The sequence below is a fragment of the Anser cygnoides genome, chromosome 1 (genome assembly GCF_040182565.1).
Source record: "Anser cygnoides isolate HZ-2024a breed goose chromosome 1, Taihu_goose_T2T_genome, whole genome shotgun sequence".
Classification (NCBI taxonomy): Eukaryota; Metazoa; Chordata; class Aves; order Anseriformes; family Anatidae; genus Anser; species Anser cygnoides.
Genome location: NC_089873.1, coordinates 59618410 through 59638045, shown reverse-complemented (window position 1 = coordinate 59638045; position 19636 = coordinate 59618410). Strand labels below are relative to the sequence as shown.

The 19636-nt window shown below is 44.2% G+C and overlaps 1 protein-coding gene across 1 annotated transcript in view; it reads right to left on the bottom strand.

Moving 5' to 3' along the window:
- Positions 1-3630: 3630 nt before the first annotated feature.
- Positions 3631-19636, bottom strand: part of NT5DC3 (5'-nucleotidase domain containing 3) — a 32875-nt gene continuing 16869 nt past the window's right edge. Inside the window, exons 6-14 of the mRNA XM_048081061.2 lie at positions 19078-19215; positions 17566-17626; positions 17245-17347; positions 17002-17103; positions 15987-16068; positions 15536-15622; positions 11943-12083; positions 11530-11594; positions 3631-6814 (exon numbers count right to left, since the gene is read on the bottom strand). Of these exons, the coding sequence (XP_047937018.1) occupies positions 6553-6814; positions 11530-11594; positions 11943-12083; positions 15536-15622; positions 15987-16068; positions 17002-17103; positions 17245-17347; positions 17566-17626; positions 19078-19215 (1041 nt within the window). The 3' untranslated portion in view covers positions 3631-6552. The remainder of the gene's footprint in view (positions 6815-11529; positions 11595-11942; positions 12084-15535; positions 15623-15986; positions 16069-17001; positions 17104-17244; positions 17348-17565; positions 17627-19077; positions 19216-19636) is intronic.

Sequence of the window (19636 nt, the reverse complement as noted above, 5' to 3'; positions counted from 1 at the left end):
CCCGCTCCCTCCACCAATCGTCCCAGCCCCCTATAGTCCTGTTTGATAGCCTTAAGGCTTCTCTTTTCAACATCATCACTGCCAGCCTGGACTATCAAAAGCGGGTAATAGTCAGAGGGGTGAACCAGGTTGGGAAGCTTCCTGGTAATGTCTCTGACCCTGGCCCCAGGGAGGCAGCAGACTTCCCTATGTGTGGGGTCAGGCCGACAAATAGGGCCCTCCGTTCCCCTGAGGAGGGAGTCGCCCACAACAATCACCTTTCTTTCTTTCTTGGTGGAGGCAGTCCTGAGGCGTGGAGTCAGCTTCCTCACCTCAGGCATCCTCCTGGGTAGGCTTCCTACCTCATCCTCACCCACCGGTCTCTCAAGCTCCAGGGCCTCAAACCTATTGTTCAAGGGCACCTGGGAAGGCGGCGCCGGCAGGGGAGGGCATCTCCTGCGAGGTCGAGCAGGGACCTGTCTCCATTCCTCCTCAACTCACAGGTCCCCTCCCTCTGCCCGATGGCAACAGGGCAGGGGGTCCACCCCCCTTTGAGGCGTCTCACCCTGGTCCCTCTCCCTCCGGTCCTGCAGGGAGTTGCTCCACCAGTCTATCTCCCGCTCGCACTCCCTGATATCCCTCAACCTCTGCACCTCCTCCCTGAGTTCCGCCACCATGCGGACCAGGTCGTCCACCTGCTCGCACCTCACGCGAGCAGTCTCTCTGCCTCCCGCCGATGGCAGCAAGAGGCTCAGACGCTCCCCGCATCCGGAGACCTGAACTGCCGCATGTTTGGGCGGGCAGTCGGTCTGGGTGTGTACTGACTTCCTAGAGAAGGCACCGTGCCTGCTGGAGACCATTGCAGCCCAGCTGACGGGAGAGGGCCGTTGGAGGAGTTGTCCCTATGGGCGGGTGTGAGCGCTCCGCCCTGCCCGCGCTAACTGCCGCGTCACTCCCTGTTTGCCGGCCCTGGTCGCCGCGCTCCCTAAGGGCTGCCTTTGAACGGCCGGGGGGAGGAGCTGTCGCTGACGCTGCTGGCTCCGCCTACGCCTCGTCAGCCTCCCTCACGAGGGCTGCCGGTGCCTGGCGGCTCCCTCACGTAGGCTCGATGCCCGAAAAATAGCCCTGCCTGTCCCGATCCCGCGCTCCGCTGCAGCACGCGTCTGCCCCGGAGCCGGTCGCCTCGGCAAGCAGTTTGATTTGAGCCCTGGTAAGCATGGCTCAGAGGGTTGTCTGTCTGCCCACACAAAGCAGTGGAGAATGAGCCTGAACTCATGAAGAGACCTTTAGGGTTTACACTACAGGTTTTGAAAGCCACCTAAGGGACTTTGGTACCCACTTCTCTGCAGGCCAGGGTGGTTAGAGTTTCTGTGGCTACTTTCAAAACCATGACTGGAAAAAGATTACTTAGGTGCCCCACTTAATGCATGGAATGAGAAGGATGGATTTTAAGCAGGTTTGTGTGATTTTATGTAGTCAAAAGATGGCACTGACAGAACATCACTGGACAAGTCCCAGCCTTCAAATATCACCAACCCCTCCTACGAAAGTTCTTCTGCACTGACTCCACCAGAACCTACGTATGATCTTTTCTCAGTAAGTGTACATTTTGATTTCAGACACATAACTAAGATCATGATAAGAAGAAATGACTTAATAAAGTGAAAATGACCGTTTGGGAAGGAAAAAAAGAAAAAAAGTAGGGGGGAAATACCATTCAGGATCTAGGCTTTCTTATCTCAGCCCAGCTAGAAATGGCGTTGGCCCACTTGAAGCAAAAATGAGGCTATGGCCTACAGCTCCATCTCAAGTAATGACTCATGAGGGTGCGACCTACCTTCAAAGAGAGCTGAATTAAATTGGACTTCAAATGCTCCTAGATGCCAGTGATGCATCTACACAAACTTTAAAAAGCCTTTTGTCTTTCCTTCTCTTTGCCGTAAACGCAGCTGAGTTGCATGCTAGCAGTCTTTGACAGAGTGTGAAATGCAGCAGGAAGGGGGTGGGAAACAAGGGAAGGAAAGTCTGAATAAAACCAGAATGTAGAGATAGCCTCAATGGTCCAATTCAGCAAGACTCCCATATACACAGAGAGTTTAAAGAACACAGTAAACCTTTCTGCATGCAGTAAAGAAACTTGTTTGGTGCAAAAGTAGCAGGTGCAAACTGCCATCTGTGTGGACAAATTGCCAAAAAGGGAAGTTCATTTGTTGCACGATGTTCAACTCTAATTTTCTTTTTCCTTCTCTCTTATAGGATTCAGATGACCAGCAGCTTGTGATGAGTGGACCGCATGATCAGAACTAAAGATGGAATTTGGCATTAGTCAATTGTAAAACACACTTCTATTTGCATTCACTGTGAAAAAAAGCAGCACCTAGAGCTTTCAAGGAATAAAATCTCATTATAAATTAAAAAACAAAACAAAGAGTACAGCCTTGTTTAACATGCAGTCTGTAGGGTTTGCAAAGTTACCAACCTCAGAAGTGCTACCTCAGTCTCAGAAATATCGACCATGAGTGCTAAATGCAAAAGTGAGTCTCGATTCTTAAACCATCCAGAGATCTTCTTCTGTACAGCCATTTAGTCAAATGGCCTCAAACACTCAGGGCTGCTAACTTGGCAAATATCCTAAATTTGCTATTGCTCCAGCTCTGTGCCTTTGTTTTGGCTTGGTTGTAAATACATCCACCTAGAATAAAACAGAACATGTATGAAACCTGTATTTTTAAGCTGAGGGGATTTTTTTATTAGTATCCTTGTTTATAAGGATTTCAGAGAAGGAAATGCAAGCTTCCTGTCTGTCCCACTTGTCTGCTCTAAAGCTTTTGTCTTTCCTCCAGCTTTCCTGGGTTTTGTTTACATCTCATATCACTGTGCAAAGGGAAATATTAAGTGTATCAGCTTTAGCAAGAAGTATAGGGTATATGAGGGTATTAAAATAGTAACCAATTTCTACTTGAGCCATTTTTGTGAAAAAGTAGATGCTGAAGATGAACATACCTTGCCATTTCATGACCGCATTCAGATTTTCAGGTCTGAAAGGAGCAGAAGCTATCTGTTTCTTCGCATACCACATTTGTGCCAAGCACATTAATGTTGCCTTTCAACCAATGCACAGCAATAGCAGCTATCTGCACCTTACTATTAAATGTCGATCAGACCCTACTTTGATTGCTAGAAACCACAAAACGGCAAGAGAAGAAAGATTTTATTGCTGGCAGCAGCAATGTTCAGCTAAAACATACCTCCTGGTGTTTTCTGCATGGAAGGGCAGGGAGAGAAGATGGCCCTGCAGGAAAGCATCCATTGCCTCTGAGAACATCCCCAGGATGCCTCATATCAGAGCAAGCTATGCAGGCCAACCCAGGGTTGACAACACAACTATCAAGGACAGCCAAGGGAATCTAAAGTGTAAATACGACCGAATGAAAGCCACAGATGGAAGTCATTTCCCTAACTCCTCTTCATGCCCCGACACATTCTTTCTTGATTTTCTCTAGAGACAGTAAAACAAAATTTTAGAAGGGACATGCACCCTTACATGCACACGTTTGGGGGAGCTTTCCCCACAGTTTTGCAACAATACAATTCCTGTTCTTTCCTTCTCCCATGTCACCCAAAAAATTAACGCTCATAGGGACCAGAAGACAGAGTCCAAGCATTTATTTTTGTAATAATCATTAAATATTTTCTAATCACAAAAAAGTTTCCATAGTTTATTAAACTCTTCTTTTACTGACAGACTATTCTCCTCTCAGTTTTTACAGAACAGAAAAAAAATTTCTTCTTACTTTGGTGTTCAAACAAACTACACTTCCAAAATGAACATAAACAGACATTGCCCTTTCAACGTGCTCAAAAATCTCTTGGAAGTCAGTAACATAAGGTTAAAATAAGTTATGCAGAGAGCACCAAGGTATGCAGCTCGAGTTCTTTGAAATAATTACAAAAACACAATACATTTTTAAAAGAATAATATTCTAGCACTGAAAAATAAATAATGCATTTTAAAATTCTCACTTAAATTCATATTATATATTTTTTTTGAAAGAACATAACGCTTCCATAATTAATTTTTTTTCATGCAATGTTGTTTCAAGAAGTCATGCAACATAAACAAGATTCTACTTGAGCTGCCTGCTGTCACATAGCTTTGTACAGACGTTTGATGGGTTTGTAAGTTGAGAGGGAGGAAAAATCATCTTGAAACAAAATGGGCAGTATGCAGGTAATATCATCCAACCCAATCAGACTGTTCCTGGTTAACACAGGAAAATTAGACAAACAAACTGACTCCTAGCCAGCTTTCAAAGAAGAAACACAAGAGCTATAACCAAAACATTAGCAAATGCAATAATGCAGAACTGAAGAACAACACTCTTAATTGCTGGTAGTGACATGAAGAATGTACAGTGGGTTTTGTTTTATTTTAAACAGTGCATTGAGATCTGTAGAGCATGAAAGGTGCTACGTATATGTAACACCAAGTTCAGTTCTAGCTGAGCATGAGGATAAAAAAAGAAGGCAAACTGGGGACATTTCCATCCCCAAATTTCAGCTGACAGAACAGCCTGCATCATCGAGTTATGCTAAATATTTCTTGCACAGCTCCACCAACAACTCTCCTCATAAAGCCAAACTACCTTCTTCTTCCACCAAGACAGCAGGACTGTCAGATGAACTTACTCATTTCAGGTATACTCTTCTGTTTAAACACACCACACACACACACACACACAAACACACAAGCACTCACTTTAGGAGCGTGGCATGTCAAGTTTCAAATAGGAGCACAAGAAAACCATGAACGTAAAATCCATAAGCACCTCTCAGGACTTCAGACTGATTTCAAGCATACAGGAAAACTGCATATGAAATTGTGCAGGCTAGATTAAAATACATTCTTTACTTTGCAAACATGCTTTTAAAAACATGAGAGATACTGCATCTGGAATTCAGTACAGACTCTTGCATATAAGACAAGTTAAAAAACAAACAAGAAAACTTTTGGTCACCAAAAGTTTGTTTACCTGACTATCATGGTATGAACCAAGTGATATCCCATAATGAAATGAAAGATACAAAATCCTATGTATTTTGTCAATTATACGTTTTTAAGAACAGAACCCTTAATAACTAAAATTTGAAAACCGTTAGTCATTATGCCTTCTAAAATGGCTGGAGCAGGAAGCACCAGTTCAAAAATAATAACTTTCCTTTGGATGCAGAGACAAGAAAGCATCCTGATTTAAAAACAACTACATATCAGTTCTATAAAGTGCCTGTTCGAGGAAATACATCAACAGATGTTTTCCTTGTGCAAAATAGACATTTTTCAGCTCAAATCTTTGGAACATACATGCTACGCAAAGCTTGTGTTCATGCCTTTCTTGCAATTTTAGTAATCCTATAAGACTTCTCACCTGCACAGTTAAAACTGTTTTGCTTGATGCAAATTGTCCATCACCCCCAATCCAGCTCTGGGGGCTTGAGCTAAAAAAAAAGTCATCAGAAAACTGTTTTTCATCTGCTCACGTCTCCTCTCCCTCCTCCCCCCCAAATTCATGTGCCCATTGTGCGTGTTTACTTTTGAATGCAGAAGTCCATTACTGAAGGCTACATCAAGTACCTCATCTCCAAGGGAACTTCAAAACTGCACTGCGTGCCACACTGTAAGACACTTGTAAGTTTTAAAAGCAGCATTTAGGATCAATCTAAAGCCTGATGGAATTCTGCCTCCACTTTGAAATGCACACTGTGAGACCTGTTGCAATGGCTTTATTATCAGAGAGCGGGTATTTAAACAGTTTGGAAACTTAAAAAGAAAGGTGTCAAAGTCAGCACAAGGAAGCTGAAGCACTCCAAGCTTCCTGTCACTGTCAGGTTTAGGTACAGGTCCACCTACAGCCAAGCACAGACAGAACAAGAACAGAAAATGATGTACAGGCAAGAAAAGAAGCCCACCAGCCTGAGCATGCCTGTACTGTAGTCATTGCAATGCTCATTGTCATTGTAAAGTCATTGTAATGCACCCAAGCATTACACCAGTTAGTTCAGCTGCAGATAATGCTCTAGCTGCGGCAACAGGAAGTTACTGCTTATGCCATATCCCTCTCAGTCTCACCATAAACCGGTTAGTAACAGCGTATCACTGAATGACTAACACTGGATTTAAGCTTTTCAGTGCCAAGCCATGACAGGCTCTAGCTAGAGTTCTGATCACAGCCAGAAAGGACAGCACAGCTATTTCTTTGTAAGCCACAAGGCTACAGATCAAAGTTGCCAATGAACAAACAAAAGCAACCATCCCAGAACATCACCAGCCTTTCCCCCTCAGATTTGTCCTCTCCCCCAGCCCTCTGCTATTTTGGCAGTCCATTATATCCTCTGTGTGTAAGAAGAGGTTTCACATCTCTGAGCAGGAGAGGAGAAAATAGGTGCTATGCTTATTGAGAACAAGTATGAATTACATCTAAATCAAGGTAACAGATTTAAGTGAGTTAAATAAAATGCATCCATATTCAAAAAAAAGGATGTATTTGCCCATTTTAGAGAGAATAAGGCAAGTGCCTATTTGATCTGAACCGTCTCTTGTAGGAAGGGTATTCTGAATGTACCAGTGCACAGCTGATCTGACCAGCCAGGAAGTTCATGCTGCAAAGGAGTCCTTCTTGGATAAAATGTGTAGTCAGGCTCATAGTTCAAGAGACAACTCAGCGATGCCATGTAGATATCTGCAAATCTAGACAGACGTCTTAGGAAGTACGTGGGATTCTCATCCGTTCTGAATAAGCTTCCAAACTGTGCATTGAAGAAATTCCTGTTCATTTCCCTGTCCACCAAAAAAAGAAAACAAAGAGAATGAATGGAACATACTCGCGCACATCTCTTTATCAGCTAGTTTCCAGAACTTGAAGCAATCAGCTCCTATAATTTGTGCTGTGTGTTATTCTCTCACCATTTCACTTCAAAACACTTAAGTGCACCATATAAAGTTTTTCCACTTCTTGCATATACGTAGCCCAGATCTAGTCATCACAGTAGTGAAAAGAAGAGCTTTATACTTCTCCCACTAAAACAGTGGTAAGATGCTCCTTACTTCAGAAACACGACATCTCAAGCTTTCACTTCTAGAGATTTTTAGAGAAGACTTTTGTGTTTATCGAAATCCTAATGATATCCATTGGTCCCAGAGATAAAAGACTTTAAAAAAAAAAAAAAGATTTAGCTTAATGTACACAAAATACTTAAACGTATCTTGGAATTAACCTCTGTTATTAGTCAGTCACTGCCAAGCATTACTCCTATTTCATTTACTTCCACATTTCTGTGGAAGGCTGCTGTTAGCTCAGTTGCTGTCCTCACCAAAAGTGCACTTCACACACTCTGTATTTAGGGATTGCTCTCTCATGCTAGCACATTTTTAGGAGCTTTAGCCCTATTGCCTATCTTTGTGATGAGACCACTACTAAATCCAGTGTAGCACAGAGCCCCATTTCTGTATATTCCAAAATACGTTGTATGTAATCTGAACAAATCACCTAAAAAAAAAAAAAAAAGAGAGAGAGAGAACTGAAGAACTGACTTAGTGGTATTCCCTTGATACAGAAATACATTTTCAAATCGTGCAGAAGTTAAGCTGTGTAATCAATAGCAATGATGACAGCTGAACATAGCAGAGGGACTGGAGAACCCAGACAAGAAAGAAGAGTATTTGATCTAGTATTTGCCTAGATTTCAAGGCAATCTACCCCTCGCATCGCTACATCTTCTGTCAAGAAAGAAGGGTTATCGTCATGGGGGACTCCCTTCTGAAAGGGACAGAGGGCCCGATATGCCATCCGGACCCAACCCACAGGGCAGTTTGCTGCCTCCCTGGGGCTTGGGTAAGAGACATTGCCAGGAAAGCCACTCACCTGGTACAGCCCACAAACTACTACCCGCTACCAGTTTTTCAGGCTGGTAATGACAAAGTAGCAAGGACAAGTCCAAGAGCGATCAAAAGGGACTTCAGGGCGACTGGTTAAAGGATCAGGGGCACAGGTTGTGTTTGTCTGTCCTTCTGATAGGGGGGATCAATGTTGACAAGCAGACTCATCTGACTAACACGTGGCTTCGAGACTGGTGCAACCGGCAGAACTTTGGGTTTGTTGATCATGGGAAGGTCTACGCGACACCGGGGCTGCTGGCACCAGATGGGATGCGCCTCTCTCAGGAAAGGATTTTTGCCCAGGAGTTAGCAGGGCTGATAGATAGGGCTTTAAACTAGAGTCGAAGGCGGGAAGGGATAAAACCAGGCCTGCCAGTGATAAGCTAAGGGATGGTGCACTAGAATCAGAGGGACTGTGCGCTAGTGAAGTCCTTTGATCTGCTCCACAAGGTGCTGCGTGCAGTGAGGCACACTTGAAGTGCTTCTACACAAACGCACGCAGTATGAGGGATAAAATGGATGAGCTGGAAGTCTTGGCCCAGTCCCACAGCTACGACATCATCGGCACAAGCAAAACCTGGTGGGATGAGTCCTGTGTCTGGTGTGTCGCAATAGATGGTTACAGGCTCCTCAGGAGGGACAGGCAGGGTAGGCAAGGTGGGGGGTGGCAATGTACATGAAGGAGGGGCTGGACTGGGTGAAACTTGAAGTTGGCAATGGCAAAGTTGAGAGCCTCTGGGTAAGGATTAAGGGACGAACAAATAAAGGGGATGTCGTTGTGGGAGTCTATTACAGACCACCCGGACAGGATGATGACGCCGATGAATTATTCTTTGAGGAACTAAGAGATACCTCGAGATCAGCTGCCCTTGTCCTTATGGGGGACTTCAACTTGCCAAACGTCAACTGGGATCACCACACGGCTGACACGAGCAAGTCCAGGAGGTTCCTAAAGCACCTCGATGATAACTTCTTGGTGCAGGTGCTAAGGGAGCCAACTAGGAAAGGTGCCCTCCTAGATCTGTTACTGGAGTACAGAGAGGGTCTTGTGGCAGATGTGGTAATTAGCAGCCATCTTGGTCATAGTGACCATGAAGCGGTTGAGTTTTAAAATTTTTGGTGACAGAAGGAAAACTGCCACCAAAACTTCAGCCCTGGATATGGGGAAAGGAGACTTCAGGCTGCTCAGAGAACTAGTTAGCAAGGTCCCCTGGGAAACTGCTTTTGAAGGCATTGGCGTCCATCAGTGCTGGTCAGTCTTTAAGCACTGCCTCCTAAAAGCACAGGATCAGGCTATTCCAAAATATCGGAAGTCAGGCAGGTGGGGCAGAAGGCCGGCCTGGCTGACCAGGGATCATCTTCTGGAGCTTAGGCAGAAAAAGAAAGTGTATGGCTGCTGGAAGGAGGGTCAGGCAACAAGGAAGGAATACAGGGACACTGTTCGTGTTTGTAGGGAGAAAATTCGTGCAGCCAAAGCCCAACTAGAGTTGAAGCTGGCCATGTCTGTGGGAGGTTTTTTTCAAGTATGTTTTTTTTCAAGTATGTGAACAGAAGAAGGAAGACCAAAGAAAACATAGGTCCTCTACTTGATGGGGAAGGTCACCTCACAGTCAAGGACATCGGCAAAGCAGAGACGTTTAACGCCTTCTTTGCCTCCGTCTTCAACGCTGATGATGGGCTTTGGGACCCTGGGTGCCCTGAGCTGGAGGACCGTGATGGTGAGAATGACAAACTCCCAACAGACCCTGAACGTGTGCGGGATTTACTGCTCCACCTGGATCCATACAAGTCCATGGGTCCGGATGGGATTCATCCCAGGGTGCTTAGAGAGCTGGCTGACATCATTGCTGGATCTCTCTCAATTATTTTTCAATGGTCTTGGGAATCTGGAGAGGTCCTAGTAGACTGGAAGCTGGCAAATGTTGTACCAATTTTCAAAAAGGGCAAGAAAGAAGACCCTGGCAATTACAGGCCTGTCAGTCTCACATCAGTGCCTGGTAAAATTATGGAGAAGATTATCCTTGAAGTTATTGAAGCACACCTGGGGGACAATGCAGTCATTGGTCCCAGCCAACATGGGTTCACGAGGGGTAGGTCCTATTTGACTAACTTGATTTCCTTTTATGATAAGATCACCCATCTAGTCTATCAAGGGAAACCAGCTGATGTGATCTTTTTGGATTTCAACAAAGCTTTTGACACAGTTTCCCATAGGATCCTACTGGACAAAATGTCCAGCATACAGCCAAACAAAAACATCATACAGTGGGTGAGCAATTGGCTGATGGGCAGGGCTCAAAGGGTTGTGGTAAACAGGGCTGTGGTAAATGGGGCTGCATCAGGCTGACGGATAGTCACTAGTGGGGTCCCCCAAGGTTCCATTTTAGGGCCAGTCCTCTTCAATGTTTTTATAAATGATTTGGGATGTAGGAATAGAAGGTGTTTTGAGCAAATTTGCTGATGACACTAAACCTGGAGGAGTTGTTGACTCTGTTGAGGGTGGAAAGGCCTTGCAGAGAGATCTGGACAGATTGGAGAGCTGGGCGATCACCAACCGCATGAAGTTTAACAAAAGCAAGTGCCGGATCCTGCACCTGGGACGGGGCAACACTGGCTATACATACAGGCCGGGCGACGAGACGCTGGAGAGCAGCCCCGCAGAGAGGGATGTGGGTGGGGGTTTTGGTTGATAGCAAGCTGAATATGAGCCAGCAGTGTGCCCTGGCAGCCAGGAGGGCCAACCGCACCCTGGGGTGCATCAAGCACGGCATTGCTAGTCGATCAAGGGAAGGGATTGTCCCGCTCTGCTCTGCGCTGGTGCAGCCTCACCTCAAGTACTGTGTGCAGTTCTGGGCATCACAGTACAAAAAGGACATGAAACTGTTGGAGAGTGTCCAGAGGAGGGCTACGAAGATGGTGAAGGGACTAGAGGGGAAGACGTATGAGCAGCAGCTGCGATCACTTGGCCCATTCATCCTGGAAAAGAGGAGGCTGAGGGGAGACCTCATCGCGGTCTGCAGCTTCCTCATGAGGGGGAGTGGAGGGGCAGGCACCGATCTATTCTCCTTAATCACCAGTGATAGGACCCGAGGGAATGGTGTCAAGCTGCAGCACAGGAGGTTCAGGCAAGACATCAGGAAGAGGTTCTTCACCGAGAGGGTGGTCACACAGTGGAACAGGCGCCCCAGGGAAGTAGTCACTGCACTGAGCCTGTCGGAGTTTAAGAAGGGTTTGGACTGCGCACTTGGTCACATGGTCTGAATTTTTGGGTAGACCTGTGTGGTGCCAGGAGTTGGACTCGATGATCCTAGTGGGTCCCTTCCAACTCGGGATATTCTATGATTCTATGACCTGACATTACTCTTTCATGCAGAAAACAACTATCTGTTCTAAGGAAGGGGAATAGGGGCTCATATGCACAAAGGTCAGAGGGGAGAAGAGCTGAAGAAGAAACAGGTAAAATTTGCTATGTAAAGCAATATTCTAGAAAGTCAGTAGCTAGCAGAGAATATAAATCAAGAATGGAGAGAAATTCTGGAGAAACCTGTGAAATACATCACATTGAACACTTGGCTACCATGAAGAATATTGCAAATAGCCCAACTTCCATTTCTTACCTCATTTCCTTTCTTTCCTTCTTCCATTCTTCTAAAATCATCTGTGAATCAGGATCACGGTGAACCTGGAACGTAAAGTGTAGATGACAGATAATTAAGGATGCCTTCATAAATGAACCTTTCCATTAATAAACTCTTATCAGCTAACAGGAGATGAGGAATGCTTCAGCAATCATTATACAACAATCACTCACGTACCTTAACCAACTGAAAGCGGGAACCAACACAGCATGACCAGTGGAGGAAGGGGCCAAAATTTTGAGAAAACTAATCATTGCAAATAATTAAAGCATTTATTTGCAGTTAAACTGGGGGCTTCAGTGAGACAGAAACCACTTGCAACATCAAGCATTTAGAAACTTAGCCGGATCCCTTCAGCTATACAGAACCGATTACACATACGCAGAACAAACCTGCATGTGTTCCAGTAATCCTGTCAGAGTCTGTAGCCAGGTCATGGTTTGAATGTACTTCTCTGTGTTCATGATTTTAATCTCTGATCGTAACTCTGGAATAATTGCACCAGTGCGCCAGCCATGCTTCAGGGTCAAATCCTATTTACCAAAAAGTATTAAAAAGAATGCAAGTATTAGTCTTAAAAAGAACTACTTAAAGGAATTGAATAATTTGACCATTCTTTACTCCCAAAGTGTACTAATTTAAATTGCTTCTTCTGCATAAGCAGACATATTAAACAGCGGGACTTAATTGTGCCAACATGCAACAGATTTTAATTTTAGAGTAAGCTCCAAATCCCACATCTTCCAAGAGGAAGATATTATAGATGAGATCTTTGCTGCTGTCAGAAGCATATGGAGGAAATTGTGTTGGGTTCGTGGTGTCTACCCATTCACACACAGTTGACAGAAGGCCCTATCAGGACCTCCAGCTATTCAAGCTTCTCCTGACAAATATAAGACGAGGCAGCTGCTATCTGTGTTCTTTCCTCCATTGTGCCAAAGAGTAGAGCTTCCTCCTTCTTCACTTGGTCCTCAGCCCTACATAGCACCCAGGCTTACTTTTCTTTTTAAAAGCATGTTGGGCAAAAATATTAACATCCACTGCTGAACCACAATACAGCAGCATGGCTGACAATCAGTCTTGTAAAGGAATTAATACACAAGGAATTACAGAAGAGTTAAGTGATGGTAACTTATTCTGAAGTAAGAGTGAACAGCACATTTGCTTGTAAGGTAATATGAAAACACATGGACAGGGGGGCTGCAAACCCCAGCAAAATCTCAGGAAGAAAGTCAGTTTACTAGTAGTGACAGAAAGATTGCCTCCTGCCATTCAAAACAGAAGTTCATTCAGCTCTTATTACACTTAGTAGCAAATGTCATCCAAATCAGCTACATCCTGTACGTTTGGATATCCGTGTTTACTTTCTGCTACATCTGGCACAATCGGTATCTGGATCAGGAATGCAAACTCACATCCCTGGGCTCAGGGTGTAAACAAGTTAAATGCTACAAGTAGGTGGAAAACAGGGTCAGCCTTTTATGGCACCAATTGTCTTCAACGCAGGAAAAGCAACTATCAATTGGAATTTTGCTCTATTCAGAAATCTCAAATGGAAGAGCGTTATACTGAATAATTGTGGAAGAAGAGAAGGAATCCAACAAAAAGTCTCGTATTTTATCTCACAGTATCACAGTATCACAGATTTCTAGGTTGGAAGAGACCTCAAGATCATCGAGTCCAACCTCCGACCTAACACTAAGTACTCAACTAAACCATATCGCTAAGCTTTACATCTAAACGTCTTTTAAAGACCTCCAGGGATGGTGACTCCACCACCTCCCTGGGCAGCCCGTTCCAATGCCTAACAACCCTTTCAGTAAAGAAGTACTTCCTAACATCCAACCTAAAACTCCCCTGTCGCAACTTTCGCCCATTCCCCCTCGTCCTGTCACCAGGCACGTGGGAGAATAGACCAACCCCCACCTCGCTACAGCCTCCTTTAAGGTAACTGTAGAGAGCCATAAGGTCGTCCCTGAGCCTCCTCTTCTCCAGGCTGAACAACCCCAGCTCCCTCAGCCGCTCCTCGTAAGACTTGTTCTCCAGACCCCTCACCAGCTTGGTCGCCCTTCTCTGGACTCGCTCGAGCACCTCCATGTCCTTCCTGTAGCGAGGGGCCCAAAACTGAACACAGTACTCGAGGTGCGGCCTCACCAGAGCCGAGTACAGGGGCACAATCACTTCCCTAGACCTGCTGGCCACACTGCTTCTTATACAGGCCAGGATGCCGTTGGCCTTCTTGGCCAGCTGAGCACACTGCTGGCTCATATTCAGCCGACTATCAACCAATACTCCCAGGTCCTTCTCGGCCAGGCAGCTTTCCAGCCACTCATCTCCCAGCCTGTAGCTCTGCTTGGGGTTGTTACGCCCCAGGTGCAGGACCCGGCACTTGGCCTTGTTGAACTTCATGCAGTTGACCTCAACCCATCGGTCCAGCCTATCCAGATCCTCCTGCAGAGCCTTCCTGCCCTCGAGCAGATCGACACACGCCCCTAACTTGGTGTCATCTGCAAACTTACTGAGGGTGCACTCGATCCCCTCATCCAGATCATCGATAGATATTAAAGAGGACCGGCCCCAGTACCGAGCCCTGGGGGACACCACTAGTGACCGGCCTCCAACCAGATTTGACTCCATTCACCACAACTCTCTGGGCCCGGCCATCCAGCCAGTTTCTAACCCAGCGAAGCGTACGCCAGTCCAAGCCCCGAGCAGCCAGTTTCTTGAGGAGAATGTTGTGGGGAATGGTGTCAAAAGCCTTACTGAGGTCAAGGTAAACCACATCCACAGCCTTTCCCTCATCCACCAAGCGCGTCACTTGGTCATAGAAGGAGATCAGGTTCGTCAAGCAGGACCTACCTTTCATAAACCCATGCTGACTGGGCCTGATCGCCTGCTTGCCCTGCAAGTGCCGCGTGATGACCCTCAAGATAATCTGCTCCATGAGCTTTCCTGGCACTGAGGTCAAACTGACAGGCCTATCGTTCCCCGGGTCTGCCCTGCGGCCCTTCTTATAGATGGGCGTCACATTGGCTAGCCGCCAGTCAACTGGGACCTCCCCCGATAGCCAGGACTGCCGATAAATGATGGAAAGCGGCTCGGCCAGCTCCTCCGCCAGTTCGCTCAGTACCCTCGGGTGCATCCCATCCGGCCCCATCGACTTGCACACATCCAAGATCCGTAGCAGGTCGCCAACCATTTCCTCATGGATAGCGAAGGCCACATCCTGCTCCCCATCCCCTTCCACCAGCTCAAGGCACTGGGTATCCAGAGAACAACCGGTATTGCCACTAAAGACTGAGGCAAAGGCGGCATTAAGCACCTCAGCCTTTTCCTCATCCTTAGTAACTAGGTTTCCCCTCGCATCCAGTAAAGGATGGAGATTCTCCTTAGTCTTCCGTTTCGCGTTGATATATTTGTAAAAGGATTTTTTGTTGTCTTTAACGGCAGTAGCCAGATTGAGCTCCAGATGAGCTCTGGCCTTTCTAATTTTCTCCCTGCACAGCCTCGCTACATCCTTGTAGTCCTCCTCAGTGGCCCGCCCTTTTTTCCAAAGATTATAAACCCTCTTTTTTCTGCTAAGCACAAGCCGCAACTCTCTGTTGAGCCAGGCCGGTCTTCTTCCACGCCGGCTCGTCTTTGGGCACGTGGGGACGGACCGCTCCTGTGCCATCACGATTTCCTTCTTGAGGAGCGCCCAGCCTTCCTGGACTCCTCTGCCCTTCAGAACCGCCTCCCAAGGGACTTGGCCAACCAGCATCCTGAGCAGCTCAAAGTCAGCCCTCCGGAAGTCCAATACAGCAGTTTTACTGGTCCCCTTCCTGGCCTCGCCAAGAATAGAGAACTCTACCATTTCGTGGTCACTCTGCCCAAGACAGTTTCCGACCACCACATCTCCCACCAGTCCTTCTCTGTTTCTGAAGAGAAGGTCTAGCGGGGCACCATGCTAGCGGGGCATCTCGTTTCATGAAAGCAAACTACTTACTGCCAAGTCGCTGTAGATGTGATCACCGAAGTAGAGAACCTTAGAGCCCCTCCAGCCAGTAAGCTTCAGAAATTCATATAAGTTACCCTGCAGAAATGACACGTACATTGTAGCAGTATGCAGTTTGCACAATCACAGGCAGGAAAAAGGTATTCAGTACACACCTAAATATATTTTTCTATCAAGAATCTTGCTCTCAGTTTATATATTATGAATCCCGAGTGCCATGTGTAATTTCAGTAATACTATAACTTTTCACTTGCCACTTTGAGAGGCAAGTAAACTGCAGACATATAATACCAGCAATTAATTTGAACTACCAAAATTATTAAAAGAACTCTTAAGAAATACCTTGTTTTCAGAAGCCTTTGTGATAGCTAAAGAAATTTAAGACTGTAGGGAACAGGTATTAAACCTGAACTGAAAGTGTAGAAAGTTATTTAAAGGGTACCTGTTTGTAAATCTGGCCTTTCTGCAATTTGTGAATTTTGTCCCAAAGCAACACTCCCCTTTCATTCACTTTCCGAAACGGTCTAGAACAGAATTACACACAATTGTTACGCTGCTGTAAAAACTGACAGAATATTTCAAAAGTGAAAAAAGTGAAAATATTCATCTTTCTAAAGGAAAATGTGCCTTATAGCATCTAAATACTTTGTGAGAGAGAAGGTAAAGCTCCAAAACTTCAGCTTTAGCCAGGTAAATGCAATCTATCTACGCAGTATACTGATAAAAACTATAACAGAGTTTGAGAACAACCGTTGAGAACTAAGGCAGGGAACCAGCCTCCACAGACAGAAGGCAGGAAACAGTGACAATGGTCTGCCATTAAGAAGTAATCCCAAAAAGGAATAAAAAATATTTAAAATCTTGCCCAATACCTCACTTTGTACAACTGAACAACTGAAGGAGGCAGTACAGGACTGGGGGCTGGAAGGATAGCAAAGTTTTTTTTTGAAATTAAATTGAAAATGAAGCAAAGAGGAAAAAATTCCCACTTTAATCTCACTTTCAAAGTCTTAAGTACACATAAAGGAAGAGGTATTTTTCAAGTGCAAAAGTAGTACATATGCATTGCAAATATATTTACTTAACTGAACAAGTAGTTCGAATACTACAGCCTGTCAGCCAGTCTGCCCTTTAAATATTACATGTGACTAAACAAAACTACAAGTAATGAAAAAGATTTCCAGTAAGGGATGTTAAAAAGGCATTTAAAACAACCTCTATGACCCTAACTCAGTCCCGTAGGCCTGTCTTAACTATTGCAACTTTCTCGGGTAAGAAATGGTAATATTTGTCCTTCAGAACTGGGTGTTTCTGCATTTTGTATTTAATTAAATCCTATCTAAGGTCATTACAATTTAAATTTACGTTGCACCCAAATCAAAATATTTCATTAACATCCTCTACAGCCTTATATGGAATAAGCTGCTTGAATCAGTCCTTACTGACTAAATACCCACCTTCGCTTATCATTGAAAAAGTTTGGCTTATCAGCCTGTACAATGACCACATCAAAGAGATCCCTCCAGTCCTTGCCGACTATGAACTTCATGCCTTTGTCCCTAAAAAGGACAAAGGGTTATTAACACCAAAGCCTAACAGAAATGCCATTATCTGTGTAACGTAATGAATTACATTCAACCACCTCATCCTCCCCATCCTTTACATATGTATAGTTGAACAACAAACAACTGTTCACTTACACAAAACTGCTGGGACTGTTTGTGATAAGAAACATCTTCTTGCCATGATCAGCCAGCTTTGCTAACACTGCACGAGTTTGTTCAGCATAGCAGATGTATTTCTCTGTGAGGATTGGTGAAGATAAAGTATTAATTTAAAGTTTTTCAACAGAATGTTTTTCTGTGTTCAACCAAGGGTTCAGATGTTATACTTAACAGAGGCAACCTTTGCAAGTGGAAACACCTCTTCCAAGCTTTAAAATTTAGAATTAGTGATATTAAATAAGGAAGCCAGAAAGATCATTACACAAAGCTTTGACAGATGATCTCATCAGTACTTACCAATATCTGCTTCAATTGCTCTATACATTATTCCTTTGATGTGGACATCCCTGATTGAATCCTGTCAGGAAAGCAACAGAGCACTGAAGAACTGAGAGATCTTTTCAAATATAAGAATCATGCTCACTGTGTATCAGTAATTTGCTTTTATAACAACTGCTTTCTCTTAATTACATTTTCAACTTTACAGAAATGCCATGCAGTAATCATTATGTGCGCACCGCCACTAGACAAGGAGTAAACTTGTTCTCCAAGAAAATAACTTCATACTTTCAGGAAAGTACAAACCAGGAGCTGTAACAACTGTGAAAGAGAGCTCAAAAGGGTAAAGTTGGGTGAAATCCCACTGCAGAAGCCGAGTCATCACAGGTGACCTCTGGAGCAGAACACACTCCTTTCCTTGGGCGGGGGGGGGCAGAGGAGACACAAGTCAGATTTTAGACTATCATTCCCAAATGCCCTGGCTATTAAAAAAAAAAATACAAACAGAAAAAAGAAGCTAAATCCTTAAGCAAAGGAGCCGTAAGGGTACTCTGAGGACATTTGGCAGCTCTCAGTTTAGGATACCGATACTGCCACACTGGCACTTACACAAGGTTTAAGGGCATAAATGCTACAAATTCTTTTAGAAATGCCACTTATGGGGCTTCAAAAATGTTGGTAACACTGAGCAGTTAAATGTACGGACGTTTTTAGAAACCTTTCAGCAAAAGCCAAAAACACTAGCCTTCTGACTATGTAACTACAGGCACAAGGGAAACTTAGCAGGAGGTCAAAAGTTTCTTAAAGCCTATCTGATCTACATGGGTAAGTGAGTTCAGTATTCAGGCCCATCGCATGCACTTAACTACTCAGGTTTAATATATCTCAAAAAAATGGGCCATGAAAAGATTTTGGGTGGAAAGCTCATACAAACACCACCAACTTGAGAGTGACCTCTTCTGTTCTTAAGTAATCATAACACAACTTTAACTCCTCTGGAGGATACAGCCTGTGGAACCGGGAGAGTCAAATTACTCCAGTCATTACTACTAGACTTTTTTTGGAGTAGGAACATAAGCAAACAAGCAAACGAGATATGCCAAAAGCAAGAGACAAAACACAGTCTTATACTAGTAGAAATACAGAGGCAGTACAACTGAAAGCTCCATGTAATTCCCCACAGACTCTAACAATTCCTGCTAGCAAGAAAAGTAGACCTTCAATAGCAAGCAAAGAAGCTTTACTGCCATATGAGAGCTTCTTTACGTTACTCCTATCCCCCCACAAACCTGAAGAAAGAACAACTGCCATAAAATATTATATTTAAAAAAAAATTGCTAAAATATTCAGTTTATTTCCAAGGTCTACCATCATTTTACTTATGGGTTTTTTTAATGGTTTTTAGCTATAATTACTCTATACAAAACCTAAAGTTGATGTCTGGAGCTAACACAGGAGGTTGAGTCTTCAAAGTGCTCACAGATAAGATGCACAAATGTATAGGTTTACCTAAGTCTTCAAAGTTAATACCTTGACGTCTTTGTACAGATGAACAGGCTCATAGTCTATGTTGTTTTTCAGAAAATATTCATTTACACAAGAAAGGAGTGTCATTTCCGGCAAGGAAAATATATCCATGAATTGCTTCATTGTGTTTCCTTGTGAGCTCTACATATGGGTGCGAAGAAAAAAAAAAGAAAAGGTCAAACGTTTCTCAGATAAGGACTTTTGTTCATTTAATATAAACACTTCAGACTAGTTGGAAATATGGCTTCTGCCACCACTCTTCTCATTGCTTTAGGATTCTTGCTGAATTGACAGAATTTCAATAAAGTAACTCCAACAAAAGCATTGGCTTTATTTTAAAAATTAATCATGAATAATCACTGCTTTAAGAGCAATATTTTAATTTATAAACACATAAAAGACAGTGCTCAGCTAAGTCAGGAAAAACACCTAAAGACCTCTTCACCAAATGTCTACAAATCTACAAGTAACAAGCACTGATTGTTGACAAGGGGTGAGGGGGGCAGGAAGTCTGGTGGGGTTTTTTGAATAAAGTAGAATACTAACTAGGACTGCAAAACAA